The following is a 25,756-nucleotide window of genomic DNA, read 5'->3' on the forward strand; positions in this document are numbered from 1 at the left end:
TATAGATTTTGTAAGAGTGTACTTACTTATCACTTCCCTTAACTCGTTTTTCAAGAATATAATTTGAAATTGGTTGTCCCCCATCATCTAATGGAGGTTTCCATTTGAGTGTAATTTCTTCAGCATTCACATCAGTTGCTTCTAAAGGCCCTTCTGGAGGTCCAGGGACGTCTGAAAATTATTATTTTTAAGAAGTAAAAAAGAATGATGAATAAGAATAACATCAACGAAATTTGACCGGTAATTAATGCAAGAATTTTAAATTTTGTTAAATGTAACGTGTAAATTGAATAAAAATACAAGACAATCAGTATGAGTTCAATTGCCTCTCTCTCTCTCTCGCCCTACAAAGACCGACAGACTGGATTTTTTACACTAGGTGTACTAGTTTACGAAGTATCTCACTGATAGATGCTTTATGTTACGTCATGAAGTAATTACACGTGAAACACTAATAATCCTTTTATTTGTGAATATATTATCATGCAGTGTAATGGACTTGTGTAATTTTACATTTTGGGTATTTTTATTGTATCACACATTGATTTAGTTCACTCTCATTGTAAAGTGAATACATATGGAGTCTCTATGTTAAATGACAGTGTTCAGTAAACTGAGACACTGTATACTCTGAATTCGGTAGAAAACTGATATGTTAAAGTGGGAGTTAATTAGTTTGTGAAGAATAACGACAGCATGTGTGAATAACAACAGAAGTATTGCAGATTACTAAAAGTTTTACTGTTCTATTTCATCGCTTTACATTTGCATCACAGTTTGAAATCGAAACACTTTATAGAAATGTAACCCAATAAGGGAACAATATAGCTGTATTATTCATGCAGATGAGGTTCTATTGTTTTTAAGAAATTTCAATGAGCGTATAACTTTCAAGTACATAAAAAACAATGGTAGGCTAGAAGTTGTTAATATAATAATCATGATTATCATTTTTCACATTTACAAAATGCATACCTAGAACTTCAACATGACAAGATGTCTTGACTTGTCCAAGATCATTCGTTAGGGTCAATTCATAGTTACCGCCATCACTTCGACGTGCCTTTGGAATTCGAAGAACAGCTGTTCCACCGGAAGATTGTTCTAATGCTCCTCCAGGACCAGGGTTGGCAGGTGGTGGTGGAGGTTCATCTGAGATTTGGATAAGTTTGCCATCTGGTTTGACAACTTTCTCATTTAGTGTCCACGTAGGATTTGGTTTAGGACTTCCAAACCAAGCCGCAGCTAATAACAACTCTTGACCAGCCTGAAAATGCAAATGATTATCAGTTAATCATTTGAGGTTTTAACTGCGTTGAATCTTATTAGAATTATTTTTTTACGAGGATACTTACCTTGAGCGTAATATCTTTCAGCCCACCTACTCCAGAGCCAGGACCTCCAACTCCCTCTTCAGGTGTACATATTCTTGGAGGTTCAGGTGGATCTACAGCAGTGATTACAGCTGTCGGTTTTGTTGGCTCTCCTGGTCCTTCTGAATTGACTGCTCGAACTCTAAATTGCCCTGTTTCTCCTTCTTTCATTGGGACAAATGCGCATGGATTAGTTGTATTCTGAACAGGAATCCATTGATCATCATCCCCTTTCTTTTCTACTACATAACCAGTGACTGGTGCATTACCATCACGTCGTGGTTTGTTCCAAGAAAGTTTGACACCATTTTTATTAGCCTTTTCCACATTCAACCCTTCAGGTGGTCCAGGTGGATCTAGATTTAAACATCAAATTGTAAACAAACACTGATCAAGATTTCAGTATTGAAATTTTCAAGATGTTGTGTCAGATGAGACAGCTATGGATTTCTTGTACAATTTAATCAGTTAAAATTTTACTTTTACATTTTTTGAACAGTTTAGTTGAAAATGTATACCGCTTGCTCTAACTAAAAGCTTTCATAACACATTTTGTAGAGAATAATTAACGTTTATCACGAGTAGACTGATATTGTAAAACTTCTTAATTAAATTACTAATTTTTATTTCATACTTTCACATGTTCAACAATTATACAGTCATTATACAAATGAAAAAGTTGATCAATTAGGTTTCGATTCTTAGAATAATTAGGTGTCTTATAAAATATGCAATATAGATATTTAAAATAGGAAGCTATATTGGAAATGTTGAAGTTGATTTTTGAAGGTTTTCAGTGATTTACCACAAATTGATAAGTATGATAGATATCTCTTATTGTATGATCGAAAGTACTTATTAAATCTCTTTTCCTCTCTTTCTCTCCCCCTTTATCTATCTATCTATCTATCTATCTATCTATCTATCTATCTATCTATCTATCTATCTATCTATCTATCTATCTATCTATCTATCTATCTATCTATCTATCTATCTATCTATCTATCTATCTATCTATCTATCTATCTATCTATCTATCTATCTATCTATCTATCTATCTATCTATCTATCTATCTATCTATCTATCTATCTATCTATCTATCTATCTATCTATCTATCTATCTATCTATCTATCTATCTATCTATCTATCTATCTATCTATCTATCTATCTATCTATCTATCTATCTATCTATCTATCTATCTATCTATCTATCTATCTATCTATCTATCTATCTATCTATCTATCTATCTATCTATCTATCTATCTATCTATCTATCTTTGCTTTCAGGTTCTAAATTTATAAATCCAAAATTATTATGTTTGTAGTACAAAAGACAAAATACTAAAGTTGAAACGATCCACGTTTTAAATTGGAAATAGTCAACTCTACACCGATTGAATCTTAAATGCCACAGATTACTAACAAAAAGAATAACATCATTGATAATATTAGGAAAAGGTCATTTGAAATATTTCTTATTCGTTCATGCTTGTTATTACCAAAATTGATATTACTGTACTTGTTATGCCTAATTTATTTTTTTACGTCAATTTATTGTGTAACTGTTTGTTGGATGTTGTTCGACTAATCTATTCTTTCAATACAAATGTTCACCTTAATGTGTACATAGAATATTACATCATAAATATTTCACATAATACGTTGATAGTAAGTCAATGAATATCCTCATTTGCAGAAGTGATATGGATAAATCTGTAGCACCTCTTCTTATGGTTAGAAATCAATATGAGTCAATGTCACATAGAACGAAGCATGAAGCCAGAATTCCACAATCAGCAGTCATTAAATATTAATGTTATAATTTCAGCTACTGTATGAAATATTTTTATCAATCATAATAACATAATGAGAGGTGGTTGATCTTTAAAGATGATAATATCATATTAGTTGATGTTCTCTGTATCATTGCATGCACTGATGAAGTGAACGAAAACTCAGGCGGGAAAAACCAATTTGTTGTTTAATGCAATATCAAACGGTGGCTTAGTAAAATATTAAAATCATACATTAAATACATGATTTGCACATCCTCGCATTGTTCTTTACATACTCCATTATTTCTTTAATTCTGTTGTTATTTTGAATGCTTTCCGATTTCCATCCTGTTCTCTTCATTGCAATATTCCGCTATCAGGCATTCCACTTCCGATTTGTGCTACATAGTACTTATATCTCTCAACATAAGTAGCATACGCCACACTAATAGCTTCATTCAACTAAATATTTCGTGAACACAGTGTTGTTAATTCACTATTGCTAAAAGAATTTGATCAAACTAAGTTACTAGTTAATCAATGATCATGATACCTATACCTATTATTTGCTTATTTCATTAATCACTATCTGGTATTCGATCGTTTAAAAGATTTATCGATCTAAGGATTGTCGAATATAAACTCCCAATAAGAGCCAGCCAGGTTGATTCAATACTAGTTTAGAATTCGGTATCAAGTGAAGATATTTTTGCTTATTTTCGAAATGACATAATTACCAAAAACAGCTTAACGTCATTCATGCAATCATTAGTGACTAGCTCCGACGTGTATTCTTCAATTTCTAGTGAGGATTCATAACTGATAAGGCTTAACCATATCTAAATTGCGGTAGTTATCATTGATGGTATTAAATGGTCGTTGGGATATATATCAAAATTTAACTGGAACTAGAAGCACATAGCATTAAATGCCATCACAGTAGTCAGTAGATTTCTTGTCTACTACGAGACTGAGGTCATGGTACCAGTACAAATAAATCGTAATGAAATGGATAGAAAAATGAAAAAAAAAATTTTTCTAAATAATAAATAGATAGTAAGTACATTAAATTGAAGGTTCAATTATTAATTTAACTTACAAACTGGATCCCTGACCAGATGTGGTTCAGTCGCTTTAGAAGGTTTACCAGGTCCGGCATCGTTAACAGCACTGACACGAAACTCGTAGGTTTGACCCTCTTCTATTCCAGTAACTGTTGCTTCTGTGCCTGGGACAAGTGATCCTGTCGCCTTACGCCATTCACCTCGAGGTAATCTTTTTTCAATTAGGTAACCTTTAAAAAATATATCAGAAAGTATGTACAGTTGATCGTTTTGAGATTTAGCTAGCAATTTTAAGATAACTTTCAAGCGATTGCCTGCCAGTTTTACTTATGTAAGGATGAAACATAATTATTTTAGTCATTTTTGTAGACAGAGAATTACAGTTATAGAGAGAGGCAATAAGGATTACAATAAAATTTGGTTGAGGTTAGTTAAAAACGATCTTAGTTTCCTACTTACATTCTTTTGTAAAGATAATCTGCAAACGATAAACTGTACTTATTTTTTAATTAATGGATTCTTACCATATATCACTGTAATCAGTCACGTTATCAGTTGAATAGAAAGCCGATTATACAACTGATATATGACGAGAGAAAAAGATAACATTATTCAGGTCAATATTTTTTGCATCAATTCATTACGAATTTCGGTCAGGGTGACAAATGTGAACTTTCGTAAAAGTTAGTTTACAAATGATTGCATTGTGGTCTAATGACGATGTGATTTTTGGGACTCGTTAATTGAATCATTCTTTTGTACTCATACTTCGCATTGTGGGAACTGTGATGATTCGCGCTTGTGAGCACAAACAGTAGAACGGTGAACGCATTAGAGTTGATGCGTAAACGACAGCTGCGATACGTTGAAGATATAATCAGAATCAAACTAATTAGTATTATAATACTATTGATTGATGATAGATCACAAAGTTCGGTATTATGATCCTACTGTGGTAATAATAGTGAATATTGCACTGATAGAGAGTGAGTTACCCATCAGCCAAAATAGAGAAAAATGTTAAGTGAATTACAAGTTTTTTAACCTGATAATTTGGTTTATACAATCGTATAGTCTCTACTACTAGGTATTTAGGCAATGAAGGAAAATATTTGAACGATGTCATCAGTTTATTAAATAATGAACACCTTTTCGCTCTAAAATGCTTGTTATTATTATTATTGTCGGACTGAAGCGACAGTTTTTGCTTTTCGTATTTCCGGCCTAACCTTACTAGCTTCTCCTATTCATAACCACTTTTCTCAGTTACTCAGTACCGTAAAAGTGTAAAATCTACTAATTACTTAAGTTTCTGAGTGAGAATATTCTAATTTGTCAACAGATAAGTATTGACTTTATGTTGATGGAATAAAGTAAAAATATGAAACAATCAGGGACATTTAAAAGTAAACGGCTAAATTTCAAATGTAATGTACAAATGTTACTCTACTATAAAGTGAAACTTCAGTAACATTATTAATGTTAAAAGATAAATAGCCACTCATTAGTTATGTATCTTTTTAATCTTTCAGGTATTTACTATAGAAATGAAGAAGATATGACAATAATATAAACCTAGAATTACTTACACAAGGTTGTTGCAGACACATTGTTGTAGCACTGATCTGTGAACTTGCATAATAAACAATCTAAAATTATCCCTAAAACCTTACTATAGAATACATATTTTTGCTAAAAAAAAGTATATATCTACAAATTACTTACCTTTGATTGGGTTACCTCCATCGTCTGCTGGGGGTTTCCAAGATAATTTCACTGAACGTTTATCATATTCATCAATATTCAATTTTTCTGGTGCACCAGGATGATCTACATAGGAAAGTCATGGTTAATGAGTTAGTTTAATAAAACAATTACTCAGTACTATGAATATAAAGAGATTATTTATTAAAGTTCATGGTTAAAAAAAAACGTAGCGAAACGTTGCTTAAATTCACTTTATTGCAAGCAGTTTAATTACAGAGGGTCAATGCATCTATACCTTATGTTCAAACACTTTTTGGCTAACATTTAAGCACTTTAAAATAGGATTGATTTAAGAAGTACTGCAGTTACAAAAATATTTTATTTTTTGTAAATCAAAATCAGGAAAAAGTGTTTTAATGGGGTGTGAGTATTAAAAGGTGATTAATCAATTACAGTTAGCAAGAGTGATTAGTTATTTTGATGTGAGATGGATTAACTGAATAACGTAAAACTCGGATACCAAAATACACAAATGAACTTATTAAATGAAGGCTGATACAATGTCATTTTTTTAATATCTCATAGTGTATACTATAGCATATGCAACAAAAGTAATCTTAATTTATTTTCAATCAGCGGCATAAACTAGTTTGTGTTTGAATCATTGGTCAAATGATTTTTATTCCTTTTTGCTTACATTTTTCAATTTTAATTACTGACATTCATGTTTTAATTATCCACGTAGGTTAATGTATCTATCGCTTTTCGAATTTTATTTTCTATATATACTTTAAGAGTTAATAAATGGAACAGATAAATTCACATCGTAGTAAACTTTCTAAAGGTGAATATGAAAAGCATTCAATGTATTATTAATTTTATCAAGTTGACTTTAGGTTGAAAATGTAGTATATGTTAATCTCCAACTTATAAACTCTTACCGGAATGTAGACAAACTTAAAAGAGTTAGTGCTGTATAATACTAAATTTTATAAAATAAAGTTTAATTTTATTATATTGATCCTTAGTTATCAGTTTTACTTCAATTTTGTTAGTATCCAAAATGAAAATATCTTCCGGTAACTTATTGTTTCCCATTAGAATCAAGAACTCACAATTGATTGATCACTGGGTGGTGATCATTGTCATGCTTGTCTAGTCCTTATTAGTGCAGATCGAATGCTATCGATCATGTTGCAATGTGGCCACCAGTCTAGATGACTCGACATTGCGGGCACTATGTATTGAGATTTAGATGGTGGTTGGAGGTAGCATTCGATCTGCACTAATAAGGACTAGACAAGCATGAGATTGATCACCACCCAGTGACCAATCAATTGTGATTACATCTCAGTCCTACAGGAGGTTAGTCACGGCTCGGATAGCTCAGTGGTAACGTCTCTGACTGTGAAGCTGGGTGACACGAGATCGAATCCGCCAGGGAGCACCAGTTCCCTCAAGATTACAGGTACACCTTGCTGACGAGTGCCAAGTAGCATGAAACCCGGGTCCAGGGTTTCCTGTTGACTACCTCCAACCACCATCTAAAGAAACAAGAACTGATCTAAGTTAGACCACCATTACAAGCCTGGATGCAATGGAAGACTGCTTTGTCCTAGCATGGGATTCCTATGTACTAGGAAATCGAACCTAGGATTTTCAAACTCATGGGTGAACGCTTAACTTTCAGACCATTAAGCCGGCATCAAGTAGTATACAAGTTTATCTTTAATCGATCTACCATATTATTCATCCATCTTTCATTGTCTTTGATGGGTAATTTCCTGACACCTGACATAGTTTAACTCCACTGGTCACGGTTTTCAGTCGTCATCTAACTTAGATCAGTTCGTGATTCCAATTAACTTTAAGTTTTCATGACTCCATATCGATCGTTATCATGTAGTCGCAAACAAAAACTAATGAAAGGATGGATAGTAGGAAATATTCCAGTTAGAATACATTATTTTTGATCAATGAAAATTATGTGATGAACACAGATGAACTCATGATTCTTTTTCGACAAACTATTTGTTTCTAGAGTTTCATTCGGGATTCTGGTATTTAATTTAAGTCGCTAGGACTTTTACGCTGAAAATATTTGTTTTAGGATCAATACTTTATTATCAACTATAGGTGAAATTCATTTCTTTACACCTTATCTTTTCAGTAAAATATAAAATAGGACAAAAATTTCTGTCTTCAATTTAGACCACTTACGTACTAATATGTTATAAAGCGAATTAAATATAACATACACTCATTGAAAACATTAAACATACCATAAGGATTTTTGGCAAGTATCGCAGTTTTTGTCTCCCCTGGTTCACTATTTCCTATCATATTTACAGCAGATACACGAAAACGGTAAGATTTCCCTTTAATCAAATTCTTGACATTTATTGAATTATCTGTAACTAGTCCGGATACACGTTCCCAAATGCCAGTTTCATCACATCGTTCAACTAGATAATCTGGATTTTGTAAAATAGAAACAAAGATTAATTGGCAAGACTGATAACGTCATAAAACCTAATAGGGGTATTATTTAAAGAGTTTTACTTTATAAGGTAACTTCATCTAACAAACCATAGGAAGCCAGTGACGGCTTAATAACTGTTTCTTTATTAGTTTGGATGGCTTCTCCACGACAGCAGATTGGATATAACTCAACGACCTTTAGCCAGCAAGATACCCTTAATCCACTGAGTTCGAGTCAGTTAGTTCATATTTCTAAATTCAGTCAATTTACGATATAGTGCGACGATTATTCAATAATATCTATTTTACAATTCCTTTTTTATCGGGCCCATGGACATTTCAAAGGCTACTCAAAAACTAAAATATAGGAAAAGGTGTACTCGTGTTTCACTGTCAGTGTTGAAATATCGTTGTAAATTAGCTATTTAATCGGTCTAGTCCCATTAAATCAGTTTTCATATTAGAAAAATCGTCAATCATTCTTATTTTAAACCCTAAAAGTTTATAAAAAGTATAATCTTCTTTCGAAAACGAAGTGGATCTGTCTGTCAGGCTGTTAGGATATGGGAAAATTTTATACAGTAACTTTCTACTGGTTATTGATTTTCCTTTAATTCAAAGTAAACTAATATATCATTCGGTGGTTTTCAGAGATCAGACTATTTTCCTGTTTGACAGTGGTCTAAAGATATAAGTAAACTAATAGTATTTCATCTTTACAATGCCCATAGTCACAGATCCATGTAAATTGGTTGTCGAACGGGAGCTGTAATAACACATTTTTATAATTGACAATATGTAGAACAATATTATTACTAGAAGTATGATGTAGTTTCATTATAGTATATGTAAACTCGTGATTGTTCCTTTCAGTGATTATTTTATAGACAATTTTACTCTTATTCATTAAATGATGATTCTCGTTTTGAGCTGATCTGTCAGTTAACACTTTTGAAAATACAGATGTAAACTACATCTATTAATTCAGTATGTTAACTGATTCACATTTTTTGCTAGCGTATTGGAGACCGTCAAATTCTATCTTGTAACCCTAACAAACAAAGTTTCTAATTTCACCGTTAAATGGTTAAACAAACAAAATGGGTTCCCAAACGACAATGCTTTATTCACCGTTTAAGGTAAATAGTTGTCATTACAGTAAATAGTTGGGTTACAGACGTTTATGGTTATGTTCACATGAACATTAAAAAGCAAAGAATTTCGACTTAGATGGTTGGAGATAGACTAAAAAGTCGTGGACCTAGATTTTGTGGTATTTAGCACTCATCACTAAGACGTGCCTCAAATCTTGAAGGAACTGATGCCTCTTGGCGGATTCAAACTCAGCTCAACCACATTTACAGTCTGAGATATCCCCACCGAACTCCTTTTGTATTAGCCTTACTGACAAGTGTTAAATAACTTCAAAATTAGGTTTAAAATTCCTTGTCGAATACTTCTAATCACCTCAAATCCTAGCGTAGCGCTCGCGATGTCAATTCATTAAGCTAGTTGCCATTTTTATAACCTGCTCGATAGGATTTGATCAAGACTATGTGACTCGACAAACATTAAAATAATCACTTCACAGGGATGAGTGAATTGTAAATAATTTGGTTGAATTCACTAAAAAAGTAAGATGGAAGATTATATACCACCATTAATTTATTAAAAATCAATAAATTAATGATCAACACATTTGCCTGAATTCCGAAATTCATTTTCGCTTAGAATAATAAATGGAGATTTTTTTTCATTTAAAAAAAATAAATCAATAAGGTAAAGAATTTCATTTGTTTGTGCAAGAAAATCAATAAAATGAATTTATGATTTAATTCCTCTTTTTCCATAATCAGAACATTTATTAACCCAATTAAAATCATCCCATTTATATTGATATTTTTATTGTATTTTAATGGGTTAATCATAGGGAAATAAAATTGTTTCAAAAGTCAGCTATGAAAATGTAAACATTAATAATTTGTATATATTAATGGATTGGCGGGACTCTAATTTATGGATGAGTCAATCAGAGGCGTTTGAGAAATTTCAAGGTTAAGGCACCAACTTCAGTGCTTAATGCTAACGTACGATCGGTTCACAGGGAATTTTTGTACAAAACGTGATAATTGAGCGGCCATAACAAATAAAACGACGGGACTATAATTTGTGGTCAAACCAATAAGGTATAAGATAACAGATCTCGGATTTTGGTGCGAACGTCTTTCATCCATTTGGCTAAATAAATTTCTGGCATTATAGCTGATGTCAGTTCGTGATAAAAACCCTATATATAATTCCTAACTGAGGCAAATTACGACAATTATTACGAACTGGATAATAAAAACACCAGTAACACTGGCTTCAGCCAGGTACTACAATATATACGGATGATTGAAGAGCGTACAGACTCCTACATAGGCTTGGTTATGTGCATCATGTCGTTATCCACAAGTAGCATTTTGTGCACTCAACAACTGGAGTGCACACAAACAATATTGTAGCTATGTGGTCGAGGCTGAAAGAGATTTTGAGACTTTATCATGGCTCCAAAGGCCGACTATTCTGTAGCCGTACGGATGATTTCCTCTACTGCATGCATTACAATTTTAGAACCTGTGAACATCATTCTAACATTGAAGAGTTTTTGAACCATGTATAAGAAGTGTATCCACTTTATTTTCTTGGTTTTGTATAATATATTTTTACTCTATACTGACTGTTTACTGACTGGCTAATATTTCTCAAAGTCACTTAAGATTCGTTCAAAGGTCGTCCATAAATTAGAGTCTCGACAATGAATTAACTATAAAAATGCATACCTGTTATTGGTGTACCTCCATCATCCACTGGTGGTTTCCAAATAAGTTTACATGATTCAGCATACACATCGATTGCTTCTACATTGATTGGTGGTGAAGGTTTATCTGAATTATTGTTTTTAAAAAAATATCCGAATAAATAAACAAAAAGTAACTAAATCAGTAATCATGATTGCGATGTTCAAAAAAAAGAATTGCAATGGTTTACTTATATACAAATATGGAAAATATATTTATTTTTTAAACTAATAAGTTGGTAAGGTTTTGACTCATTTTCATTATTTAATAATATCGACTGAAGAACATCTAAAAGTCAGGTAACATTAAACAGTTATTTCCTCATATTTTGAAATTTCTCAACGGTGTGTACAGAACCATATATTGATTAACGTTTGAGAAGTTTCAATTCTTTCTGATTCCTATTAGTTACTTAAGTGATATAGTCTGGTAGTGAAATGTATTAAAATCAGTCAAACTTTCATCAAATTTTACTCCAATAAAAATTGAAACTTATAAGGGAAAACAAAATTTAGCTAACAAAGAAGGAAATCGAAGATTGTCAATATAAGATCAACAATTTTTGTAAAGGACAATTTCAGTGAAACAATTGTGCTTGCTCATAAATATTCCCTTTCGTATAAACTGATGAATCAGTTAAGAAAATGTGTTTATTTCAAGTTTCAGAAATAGTTCCTTTAATCAAGAGAAATTTTATTCTCAGTTCTCTTATTTATTTACAAACAGTTTTGGTGAGCTCCTAAGCAACTTTATGATTTTAAAAAAATAAGCCTGTATGCTAATTAAATTAGAAATTAGGGATGATGAAAAGGAAAAAAAGCAACAATACCGATGAGAGAAATGAAATAGTCGACTGACAAAAATATTTAAACTAAACTTGTTATCTCTTACATGCCTGTAAAAGATTAATAAGGTAGATATTAGTTTGGTAAAGAATGTTATAGTTTTTAAACATTCATAAAGAAGTAAACACTTTACTGGAAAAAAATGTCTACCCACACTAGTATTTCTTGATGCAACATGGTGTGTGTAGATCTATACGATAACAACTTGAAGACATAAAATATAACTGGACAAGTTGAGTGATAACTAAAGTTTTCTAGCCTGTCTGAATGAATTTTAGTAGAGTATCTACGTATTTATTTAAGTAAAACTGATTTCAAAATATAACATCTAGAAATACATGATGACCGCCAATGGGTATTAGTGGAGGGTGTTTTTTTGACAGATACTATGTAATATTTATTGTTGGACAAGTTGAATTCATACTTATATATTCAATGATAGTTCTAAAAATTGTTCAGTAGATCATTTAAACTACATATTTCATAATTCCATTTTATTCTCCTAAATTTGTACAACTTAAATTATTGACAAGCTATACATATATCAAGCAACAAACAAATGAAAAAAACAAACAGAGAAATCGTACTACTTATTGAGTGATAAAGATTTAATTGTTACATATATCTGTATTTGTTTACTCTCCTCTAGCTATGCTTAAATACTACATCAATCCATGTAGGAGCTCTTTAGTTTCAACATAATCCATTTATGTAAAAGAATAAACATACATAAATTACAGTCAATAAGTGATTCATGTGAAAAGAGGAAGACATATTACAGAAGTATTTTTACTGAACATCAAAGGTCAAGTGAAGTTTATTCTTGTCAGCTACATTTTTCCTTACAAAAGATTGTCAGCAACTTAATTTGAATGGGAATACATAACATTATTAAGCTTATCTATCCTAAGAAGATTTTTTTCAATTTTGTTGCTTTCCCTAGTCTAATTAATCGTCAATTATTTGTGAAGCAAAGTTTTTTAAATTCATAAGAACGATGGAAAAATATCTCATGTACAGAGATTTTTCATTATTTAATAACAATCTTAGTAGTATTTCGTTCCTATGGTGATATTTCTGGGACTCATTGCGCTTGATTGTCAGGTCCTAATTTTATAACATGGTAAATATCTTTAAAAAAACTGAATGTTACAGGTATTTATGTTGTAAGTGAGTTTTATAACATGTACTAGTCTCTCTTAAAATGATTTATTTTTGCTGATTAGCCATTCTGTCTTTCAATACCATTTCTTCAGGAACTTCAGAATATAAGTCTAATTTATAAGTAATTATCACTCAATTCATTGAATGAAAAAAACTATTTCTCTTGTATTAATAGATCTAATGCAAAGAGATTATCACTGACTTATCGTATAACACCATAATAATACATGGATAGTACTTTTAAATTCATTAATTAACCGATTCATTTAAAATGAAAAATAACAGTCTGTAGTGACCTACTTTTATGAAGAGAATGCGATTGGTATAATGGAAATAATTGTTATTATAACCAATTGTGCCAGTGATTGTTTTACAGTACCTGCTTGTTTAAGTGTACTAAAAAAACACATTATTCCGTTGTCTGTGACCTTGCACGAACTCAAGTACGCTCAGTAGTTCCGCTTGTAAACTTTGGCACGATCTCGGTATTATTTCGATACCACGAAAGCGTCAACAAATACATTTTACTACAACCTTCAATTGCCTTCTGATATTTGGTCTACGGAGGGATCTAACCTGATAACTGGCACGTAGTCTTCCTGTAGTGTTGATCATGGTGAACCGCGACTCGACGCCTACCACAGGTCTATCACTTATGATATTGAAATGAAATAGCTAATAAAATGAAGTTGTAACAGAACATTTTACACCTTTTAATTACAAATTTTAAGCCTCTGAAATATAAATTTTGTTGTTGAAAGTATCAACGTTTTATTTCTGACTAAAAATGGCACTATCTAATTGATAGCAAATTTTGCTATTCATTCAAACTTGAGGATAATGTTATTCTAAGAAGAGAAATCAATCAGTTTTTCTTTCATTATTAGTTATCACTAGATCTGTTTTCACGAAATTATAGTAAGCATTGTTAAATATAGATATTAATGTCTTATTGCTATTCTTCTCTTAAATATTGGCTACCTTTTTTTAAAATGACGTACAAAATGGCCGATGAATAAAAATGTGATAAACATACCCATTACAATAACTTTAACAACTGCTTCATCTTGACCATATTCATTAGCTAAATGAATTTTATAGAGACCCGAATCATCACGTATTGATTTGGGTACATCTAAACAAGTATGTTCTTCAGAATTTTGCAGTTGACAACGAATTGGCAATGGTTTATTGTCTTTGGACCATGTTATTGTAGGTGCAGGAGCACCAGTTATTGGAATAGGCATATGTAATGGTTCACCGGCTCTTAATCGGATCTCTTGTTTTATTCCCAAAGGCAATTCAGTTAGTTTTAATTTAGGAGGTTCTGGAAGAAAAACAATTCAAGAGGCCACACCTCAATCAGTTGATTCTCGAATTTAATTAGCTAGACAAAAATTTCCAGCACTATGCAGAATAACGAAAAGTGTTATAAATGGTTTGGTGTAAAAATTATTACTAGTTTAAGTATTGAAAACAGCAGCTAGTCTAACTACAACTACAAGTGGAAGATCAATGTTAATGGTTCTATAAATTTTTCATAGTGTTCTTATCACTTCGGCAAGAGAAATGACTAATGAAAAGAATTAGATTATAGATAATTACTTCATTGGTAGTAACAAATATCATAGTCCAGATTTTAGTATGATTCAGCTTTATTCAGCAAACATTTACTGCAGTTGATAATATGTAGTTTACAATTTCAAGAAATCCAGTCTTCGAATTGAGCACTCATCACAATCTACTGCATTGTGAATATTTAGTGGTTTGGAAATCTTAGTAACTAATTCATTTAACGGTGATAAATATTCCCAGTACTAATAAGGAATTCTTGAGTCTACTTGGAAGGATAAATTTGTAGGGTCGTTTAATGTGTTAAACTTCGATGAATTAGAACAAACAAATCAGTAAGCAATATTACAAAAAGTAAATTAGAAATGACACAGTATGTGTGAAATCTAGTCTTTAGCACAATGCAGGGGAACTTTTGATGCAAAGAATGAACTGGAACGAGTTATCTATAGTCTCTGAATACAAGCTCTGCGGTTTGTGTGGTGTTTGATCCGGCTTTTGTATTTGGCTTGATACATTATTTTTGTCAGGATAATAGAGAGTCAAAGTTTAATGGATAAAACTTACCTCGACTAGCCTTAGCAAATTGTAAATCAGTCGGAGGACTTGGATCACTTAAGCCACCTTCATTCACTGCTATCACACGATATTCGTATTCTTTTCCTTCACGAACTCCGGAATCAGAATATGTAAGTTCCTGTTGAGGAACACGTGTCAAACGCATCCAGCGTTGCGACCTTGGCTCTCTGCGCTCAACATGATAGCCTTTTATAGGTGCACCTCCATCATCTTCAGGTGGTTCCCATTTTATATCTATGTGAGTGCGATCATAGTCAGCAATCTTTGGTTTCTCTGGTGGACCAGGTCTTTCTATAACATCAAATTACAAACGAGAAATATTGTATTCTAAGGATCATCAGTATTTATTTTAATTTGATCGTTTTACGATCTTAAAATTAAAGTGCGTTTAATGCAGAAACTCATTCCAGTAGCTGAAGATCATTCTTACTATTAATCATTTTAACGCTGATGATTGTATATAACTTCCACGTTGCTTTTATATCTACCAATGTAATAATAGAGTTGATGAGAAATGATTTAGCAATCATGTTGAAATCTACTTAGATTTCTACACACCACTATTAGGATAATACTTATAGGACTTGATTTCTGACAAAAAGAAATAAAACCAGCCCAATTTTATTTAAACTGTGTTGCACAAATTAAAACATGATGAATGTTTGTATTGCCTCTATCTCTATGTATACCAAACTGCATAAATCGAGATCGATTGTGATAATCCATTGACTAATGTATCACTTATTCTCCTTATCTAACTTCAAATCATTTGGTCAATTTGCCACAACTATCTGAGCTTAAAGAATATCCAGGGAATATTAATTGAAGATTGATTAGATTATGATATTTATCACTTATCTCATTAGTCAGGTTATTGTATGAATAAAAATGTGTATCAAAGATCACTGACTACTGTTCGTCAAATACTAGTAATTTTCTATTGTGATATTTAATTTGACCACTATGATATATACAATTTTACGTTCTAATTTATTTATTGAGTCATTTGTTATTCTGTTATAAAATAAGTTAATTTATCTTTATACTAATATAAAGAAAATTTTTTTGGTTGAGATCATGAATTAATTGATGTTAGACCACCGTTGGAAACCTGGAAGCACTGGACGGCCGTTTCGTCCTAGTATGGGACTCCTCAGCAGTGCGCATCCACGATCCCGCACCCCGCGGGATTCCAACCCAGGACCTACAGGCTTCGCGCCTGAGCACTTAACCATTAGACCACTGAGCCGGCATCCAATGGTGTTAGTGTCTAACATCAACCAATCCACGAAATTGCGCGACCACCTTCCATTGTACTGAGGTAGATACCTGTCTCTACCCGACACGGATTAGCTCCACTGGTCACGACTTCTCACTAGAACTCCGAGAATTCCCTCACGAATCTAGTCACTAGTGAGCACATGTTATCAGTATGGGGGTTGTGGAGATTCATGATCTCAACCAAAAACTTAACAATCTCCACAACCCCCATACTGATAAAGAAAATTGATTAAACTACCCCGTGCAAAGAATAAAACCTATTACAATTGAACTGAACCTGAAAGTCCTCCAGATCAGAAACGATTCCTTACACTTTTGATTACAACTATCTTACATTACATATTTTTCTGATAGTTTACAAACGTTTTGATATTTTATAAAATATATTCTAAAATACTTCTGCTAAACTAATAACGATCAGTGGAATAAATAATTATATTCTTGTTTGGAACATACCAAATGGATTTTTAGCAGTTATTTCAGTATCACATTCAAGTGGTTCACTTTCTCCTTGACTTGAAACAGCAATTATACGGAATTTATATGGTTGACCTTCTTCTAATTTATTCACAGTTGCTGTTAATCCTTTAGTTACTTCAGCTACAGGTTCCCATCGGCCTTTATTCATGTTCATTTTTTCAACTTTATAGTGCCTTGTTAATAAATAAAAAAAATACATGTAAGAGGTTAATTACTATCCTCATAGGTATAATAGTTTAACCAAAGACGTGTCCAATACGTAGTAATCAGTTTAGGTAGTTTTGCTAATCTACAGGAAACGACAGTTACATAAAAAAATACTTTTAGAACGATTCAGTTGTTGATTATAAAACTTATTACAGTTTTTTAACGATATCCGGTCAATAGTGAAAACAATGCTACTATTTTAAGTTTATTTAAGTCAGACAGTAAATAACAAGATACAATATCATTGTTTTAATATATTAAGTGGTATCAAGTGGCTTTAGATTATCTATTCCGTCAGAAAAAATATTTATCAATTAAGAACTACTATATGTTTTTTTAAATTAGATACATAACATTTGGCTTAGTTACATTTTCATTCAACGGAACAACGGTGTTTAATTACATTACTATTCATGAATGAATCAATTTTAATCTACTGGCTTTCGTAAAACTCGATTAGGTATAACTAATTTATCATATTTTGTAATGAACATATTTTATTGACTATCCGTAATAGTTAAACCATCCTTTATAACAGAAATCGACATATAAGCTTTTATAAAGTACTTGTCCAACAAATTTACTATAAAAATTAAAACCTCTTCAATGAACTGCAACTATAATTCCCAAACAAATCAATACATATTAAACTCAACATTTGAAACTTCATTTGAAACTTCAATCAGTCAGTCACAACGTACAACCAGGCACATGTACGCATAGGTCCAAGTTACCATATCTCATTAGCACAACAAGATGAACACCAAATTCATAAAAGTAGTTACTTCGATGGTAGTAATATATAAAAGAAAGATTGTGGATAAAGATATAGTACAGGAAGAAAGAGTTAGAAAGAAAGGTATAAAGTAATTTTAATCTCATGGTTTAAGGGAAAACAAAGATTGTGTACACCTACGCAATTGTGAGCGATTCTGAGCCATGTCACACATAGTATCCAACCATTGGTTACGATAGTCACGCGGACACTAACCAAGTAGTCTGCATGTACCAACATGCCTGAGACTAGAAGTTCGTGATTTCAATGAATGATGCCAAGTTTTGATTTGGCCACCCCTGACTTTGTTCCAGACGTCTCCAACACTAGTCAGCATTGCTCGTCGTGGTAAACGGTGTTCAGGCATATATATATATATATAACACGTGTCCCAACCATCTTAGTCGATGAATATTTACAACCTCATCGACTGGTTTACCAGTCATTCTCAAATGTAATTTTTCACTAATAGATGGTATCTCTTTATCAACCAAATGAAGGAATCAATAAAAACACTCAACATAATTCTGAGTTATGAGATTGAAAATTGTGTTAGACTTGTGAACAAATCCCAGTATAAAATTGTCGTGGGGGTAAGATAACTTGAAATAATCTAGATATTGACATCTGTCGGCTTTTTGATAGGTATCTATTATTTTTAATGACTATTGATATCACACATCAATAGAAATATTGATAAACAATTTCGACTTAATCATCATTCTTAAATGTATTAATTACCAAAATATATTGTAACAGATAAACAATGAGATTTCTAATTAGATTCACAATAAATCAATTGGTTTAGCATGACAATTAATATGAGGCAAAAGTTAATTAGATTCTTTTATCTTTTGGAAAAAAAACGAATAATCCCTTAGCAATTTTGTTTTTCCAAATCATATAGAGTTATCGAAAAGTGATTGTAACCGTTACCGATAATCTGGGTACACTAAACAAACAAACAAAAACGAACAACCGACTATTGTTAATTTTGTACAAAAATTATTATTATTATTTCAATCAATCAATCAGTCAATGAAACAATGAAACAATTCACTGGTTTTATATTTCTGTAAATTTAACAATATTTGTTTTGAAATCTATGAAACAACTGACTAAATATTGTCAATATATATATATATATATATATATATAACTTTAATTTTTTGGTTTTATAATTCATAATATCAGCAGGAAATTCTCTGGTTGACCTTCTGTTATATCTAGAGCTTAGATGTTTCATTTATCGCGTGTAACTTGAACATTCCAATGCTAGAACCCTTCAAGTTGCAAATGAGGAAATAGAAGACAAGTGAAGAGTATGCTATTCCAAACAGTGTCAAATTTGGTACGAAACTATCAGGTATTTGTAGTTTTTTTAAAGTAAAAACCAAATCATTTTTATAGTCATCCAATTCGAATACAGGGGGTTTTAGCATTTGTTCAATAGGGAAGCAACACGTATGGATTCTGGGATATCATTCCTAAGGATGATTGGATGGAATATCTTCAACTCTTTTCGAGCTTCTTAGAGCTTTCCCGAGTTCACAGTAACAAGATTGAATACAATAAATGGTCTATAACACTGATCCTTTCTGATTCGATTTAGTTTCTTTATATTTTTACAGATCGACTGATTATGAACAGTAAAAACAATTGAGAAATTATGATAAATACTTAATTGTAATAATAAAATAATTCTGTGATGCTATTCAATGTACCAATTAAAATCTTAATGAAATAAATAGCCTTTCTGAACAAAGATATTTCAGTAATTCACATAAATCACATATATCATATAGATTTCTTGAAATCTTAAACTGAAACAATAGTTAATGTGATACATACAAAATGACTAATTCTGAAGATTAAAAGTGACTGTAAATTACTTTATTTAGCATTAAAATATGGTGACAATGGTTAGAAAAAAAGTGTTTACTTTTACTATTAATTGATTCTCTATTATACAATCTATAAAATAGCTTTAATTGTATTCATTTCGAGAAATGTTATTAATTTTATAAATTTTTGTTTCTTACGTGATCGGTGTACCACCATCATCCTCCGGTTTTTTCCAGCTTAACTGAGCAGAATTTTTGGTAACTTCTGTAATTTCCATTGGTGGAACTGGACGAGATGGTTTACCAAGTGCAACAACTTCAATGCTTGCCTGATCCTCTCCAACTTCGTTACTTACTCTCAAAGTATACAAAGCAGTATCCTTACGCTGAGCTGATAAAATTTTAAGAGACGCTGATCGTGGTTCAAAAGTTAATTCAATTTCTGGTGTTGACTCAAGGGGCTATAAAAGTAAGAAACAGTTTGAGTGATCATTGATTTACTTTTGAGTTTACAAATAACAGTACACCACATTTATGATGGTGCTGATGATGTCATTCAGAAGAACGATGAAAGCTCCACGACCAAACCATCTAGCTCAGAGAGCAAAACTCCATCAAAAACACTTTTTTCTTAACTTATTTCTTACGACTCAACTTAGTGAAATAAGTACATGCACGATAATTTAGGAGAACTGCTGAACACTGTGACATTTCAGTCGTATTGCACTCAAAACTTACTGTACACAAATACATAGATAACTTTGAGTATTACTCTTGTGGTGATGGTTTGTGTACCTCAGTTACTGATCTTCAAAACTAAACTTGATCAGCCTCTGTAAAAATATTTGCTCCTTGAGCGGATGTTTCTATAATGACTGAAGTTACGTTATCTATGTTTGTTAACAGTAAATAGCTATAGAATCTGGGCATGCGGTTTTCATTCTGTTCTGTTTAGCTCAGTGAGGGTGTACTCCAGTGTTGTTCCTAAAACTGAGATTTAAATTCAGCACATATCTCCTCAAACGTTCGCCGATGTTTAATACGGTGATTTTTCTAAAGATAGCTTAACTTGCATTCTGTTATTAGGGATGATAATTCAATATGGAATGTTAGTGATTACATAGCATCAATTTTCTGTAAACTGGTGATATTGTGATTGCAGATAAGATAATTTAGTTCGATTGTTAATAGCATGGATGAATGAGATAAATGCTACAAATTCCTTAGGAAATACTCAATCTTCTATTTATCATGTCATATGTTTAGAGCTAATAACATGAATAATAATAATAATATTTAAGTGTTTAAAAGTAGGTCAGTGATATAGTTTATCAACTTTCGTTTCTAATGAGGAATTATATGAAGGAAATTAACTAGTGTGTTTCCGGAAATCAGAGTTTTGTTTAAGTTAAATTAGCTTTAACCTACTAAGTATATATTTGTACAATAAAGTCAAAATAATTCAAGCAGGTGAAAACAGTATTGAGAAGAATCTTAGCTTCATTATACTAAGATTGAGAGTATTCCTTGAATATAGGATTTGTAAAGAATAGCTTTTGGCATTACTCGGAATACCAGATAAATGTGGTAATAATTCTAATGCTAGAGAATGTTTTCTGTAGTTAATCTAAGACTATATTTTTCTGTAATAACATTAAACTTTTCAAAATGGTCCACTTTTGACTTGTCAACTTAGAAAAAATAAAATTATTCATGATTGAATTTATGAAATAAATGCCTAGTTAAAGAATTTTGAAAATAGACTTTTAGATTGATGTTTATAGGCATATATTCTTATTGGCTAAAAACAAATACTTCTTAACACCAAAATTAAACAAAGGTAATTTGATGAATATAAATAAGATTGACTTACAGTTGATTCTTTTGACCAGACTGCTACAGGATCTGGTTCACCGCGAAAATCAAGCTTTAATTGAACAACTTCACCGACTTTTACTTTTATTGGTTTTAAACCAGTTTTAATGATGAATGGTTTCACTGAAATGTAAAAGAAAGAAATAATTACTTGCTTGTTACAGAACATTCAAGGTTAAAATAAATAAAAAACTACACTTTGATTTGAAAGTTGTTTCTATCACAAAATAACTTTAGCAAAAGAATCAGATAAATGAGTTAGCATCAAATAACTATTTTCGTTCTAAATTGGAACTTCTTTTTCGTATCTATGGAACCACAGGTGGTCGGAACCAATGAGTTTATATTTCCGATTTCAACCAATTTGTAATCTGCATATACATATTGTCATCTGACGTCATCGATGAATATCTACTTCGCTCATTGATTGGTTGGTCAAATAAGTTCTGGCATCCTATTGAATAGTTAAAAACTGTTGAAGTATCTCAAATTTCGATGAACCAGATGTTTGGTACTCCGTAGTTTTGGCGGTTCTTCAACTGACGTCATTTTGTAATAAAATGACATCCAAAATTTATAAAAATCACTAAACCATTTACATTAATTTTTATATGAATTTAAAAGTAGAATTTCTAATAATATGAATGACTGCAAAAAGAGTTAAAATAATATACTACTGATGGTTGTCCGTCTATTTAAAAAAGACTTACTTTCAACTAAGTGCTCTATGACCTCTGATCAAGATCTACCAATTTTATTGAACACAGTGACCATATATTACTAAGCTTTCAAAGTTTTATTAGATAATGAACATAGAACAAAGGGATTAAAGTAAAATCCGCGATGTTCAAATTAATCTTTTCATGACCACATAACACTCATGGTTTTATCGAAATAGTGTATTTAGTTTGGAATTGAAGTTACAATAGAACTGAATTCAAATCGATATCAGTTAAATACCATTACAAGAGTTTCTATCAATTGACATAGTGATAGATCGTTCACTTTGGCGAAATTTAGGTTATCGCATATCAAAAGGTGATAATAGCGGAAATATCACTAAAATCAACTGATTAGTCTAAAGGCCACATTATCATCGAAACTGTGATCGATGGTTTTATTACTGGGAAATATCGTAGTAAACTAAATAACACAAATTGACTGGGCTAGTTTTACGACTGTAGTGTTGAATATATTACACATATCAATCAAATTTTAGTGGTTAATTATGTTTCTTCATCTTTAAATTCGCCCAATTTTCTTGACCGAAGTAGTGGAGTGCGTTTAATTGATTGATTGGATATTGTCAAATACACGAGGGAATCTCATAGTAATTACAGGTTCATCTAGAGTTGAAGATAATTTTAACTAACGGATTCCATAAACTACAAAATCAAGGTTCGAAATGTCATGCTAGATTTTTTCAGACATAACGGGAGACAAAAGTTTTTTATTTTAATCGGTGGCTACTTCAATCATGAAAACACTATTAAGGATAATGTTATATGTGATAGATTATAACCTCGTTGATGGGATATTGTGGTACATTTCCTTAGACAACTGGTAGCAAAAATATGTTTAAATAAAGTATAAAATACCCATTCGTTTGAGTTTTCTTAAATTGTATAGTTGAGGACAGTCTATTCAAGAACCACAAACACAATGTCATATAATCTATGATAGATTTGTGACTTTATTTCTAAGTAAACATATTTGTATGTATTGTCAAAGCTACCACTAAGTTTGACGAATCAGTTTAAATATATTGAAATTCCTAAGCTGACTGGATTATATAGTAAAGTAGGACGAATTAGAATGTTAAAAAGTGTTAATGATTAATGATTTGTGGTTACTTTTAAATGATATACTTTTATATGGATAAGTAGTTTTAAAAAGAACCACTTACAGAAACGTGGTTTGGCTATAAGTGATTTGCTAACTTCACTTGGTTCTGATTTACCGGCTTTATTGACTGCAGTTACACGGAATTCATATTCTTCACCTTCTTTTAGATCAACTTTAGCTGCTGGATCAGAAACCTCTTTTACCGTTTCCCACTTATTTTTACTTTTTGCTTTAGCTTCAAGGATATATTTTAATACAGGTGCACCATTGTCACGTCTTGGTGGAAGCCACTTTAATTTCGCATGATCACGATCATAATCTTCAATCTGTTGTTCGAAATGTAAATTATAGACAATTTAGAAAACACGTTAACAAAACCTTTTTAAAATGTGATCGTAAAATGAAAGCTACACTAGAAAAATTCTAAATAGATCTAGTGAAAAGTTTTCAGCCAGATGTAAGATGTTTGGAAAGATGTATCATATAATTACGTTTTCACGTGTCATCGGATAGCTATTTGCTGAATTTACCAAATAAACTTTTTTGACAAGCAGTATATCAGCTTAAAATCCCTTGTTACGGTGTCATCACTGAAGGCAACAAATTAAATAATATGGAATCTAAATATTTATCCTCATGTAATGGACACATAATTATGTTAAGTAAAATAGGGGTTGAATAGTAATTATCGTTCTTAAAATGACCTTGTTAAGCTGTTTATTATCTCATAGGTATCTAAATCAAGAATTTAGTGAATGCACATAGAATAAATCACAGGGTTTGGTCTAAGACGAAATCATTCGGTTGTGGTCATTTAAAAATATCCAGGCATTATGAACAAAACTAGAATTTCGATAGATCAATCATAGTTAATGATCTTGTGTATTAATTATTTAATTACTTATGTTCTTCAGCGTTATATAAGACTGAAACACTTTCTACAAGAAGCGAAAGTTATATAAAAGTAATTGACATAATAATATTTATTATTTGATGTACCTCTAGTCCAGTCGGTGCATCCGGTGGATCACAAACATCACGGGCTAGGACCTCCTTATCAACTTCTAAATTTTCACTTTCACCTTCGTTATTAACAGCACGTACACGAAATTTATATTTATGGCCTTCTTCCAATTCGACTTCACATTGAGGTGCTTTAGCATTTTTAACCAGTTTCCAATTACCATCAGAAACATCCATCTTTTCAACAACATAATGTTTGATTGGTGAGCCGCCATCATCTTCAGGTGGATCCCACTCAAGTACACATTTTTTAGCTGATAAGCTAGTTAACAGTAACGGACCACGTGGTTTGCCAGGGCGATCTTTAGAAAAGATAAATAGAATTAAATCAGACATAGTTTGATAAACATATTAAAATGTGCTTCCAGGTTCTCACTGGATGTCTAAGACCAATCCGTGTTAAGATATGCGACATTCAGCGGTGGCCACAAACTCCAATAGTAGTACAAATCATACGACTACTTGTAACTAACTATAGGAGGTGATTTCGGGGGTTCTATTATGGAAGTAGAGTCCAACTTTGTTAGGAGTGAGACATATTTTACCAATGGAGATGAAATGTCATATTTTTAAAGTTAGGTGTATAATTCAGTAACTGCCATCTCAGTAATTCAAATGTTAAACGCTCGCATCCACAACTGGTAGTCCTCCGTTAGGTCTTCTTTAGATTATGGAGGCTCTCTGATGAAGATTACCATAGTAGGACAAAACAGCTATCCAATATTCCATGGTTTTCAGTCGTTGTCTTAGATCAAACGGAGATATGAACCATGAAATATTACTAAGCTATTAATTTTGGGAAACGAACTATGTATTTATTTTATGAAAAGGGACTTAGTATTAACGTCTTTGTGACATAATCTTTTCAATCACAAATAACTAATGATTATTCTTTTAAAAAATGTATTAAGTACATCTTTGTTTATATCACTTAATGATATCAACCTCTTCCGAACGTCCTCAAGCCCGCAATTCAACCTACCTGTAACCAGTAAAGGGTGATTTTTTTCAGAAAATAATACT

At 31.7% G+C, this 25,756-nt stretch overlaps 1 protein-coding gene across 2 annotated transcripts in view; it reads right to left on the reverse strand.

The window, feature by feature from the left end:
• The window catches only part of UNC22_1 (Twitchin), a 197,641-nt gene that overhangs the window by 110,388 nt on the left and 61,497 nt on the right, over window positions 1-25,756 (reverse strand). For both annotated transcript variants that reach the window (XM_051213168.1, XM_051213169.1), the window contains exons 19-32: window positions 24,710-25,035; window positions 23,772-24,036; window positions 21,864-21,988; window positions 20,189-20,451; window positions 17,141-17,337; window positions 15,392-15,694; window positions 14,289-14,579; window positions 11,226-11,330; window positions 8,205-8,396; window positions 5,941-6,045; window positions 4,251-4,445; window positions 1,356-1,729; window positions 976-1,267; window positions 27-171 (exon numbers count right to left, since the gene is read on the reverse strand). In XM_051213168.1, coding sequence (XP_051069120.1) covers window positions 27-171; window positions 976-1,267; window positions 1,356-1,729; window positions 4,251-4,445; window positions 5,941-6,045; window positions 8,205-8,396; window positions 11,226-11,330; window positions 14,289-14,579; window positions 15,392-15,694; window positions 17,141-17,337; window positions 20,189-20,451; window positions 21,864-21,988; window positions 23,772-24,036; window positions 24,710-25,035 — 3,178 coding nt within the window. The remainder of the gene's footprint in view (window positions 1-26; window positions 172-975; window positions 1,268-1,355; window positions 1,730-4,250; window positions 4,446-5,940; window positions 6,046-8,204; window positions 8,397-11,225; window positions 11,331-14,288; window positions 14,580-15,391; window positions 15,695-17,140; window positions 17,338-20,188; window positions 20,452-21,863; window positions 21,989-23,771; window positions 24,037-24,709; window positions 25,036-25,756) is intronic.

Source organism: Schistosoma haematobium, chromosome 3, assembly GCF_000699445.3.
Source record: "Schistosoma haematobium chromosome 3, whole genome shotgun sequence".
NCBI classification, from domain to species: domain Eukaryota; kingdom Metazoa; phylum Platyhelminthes; class Trematoda; order Strigeidida; family Schistosomatidae; genus Schistosoma; species Schistosoma haematobium.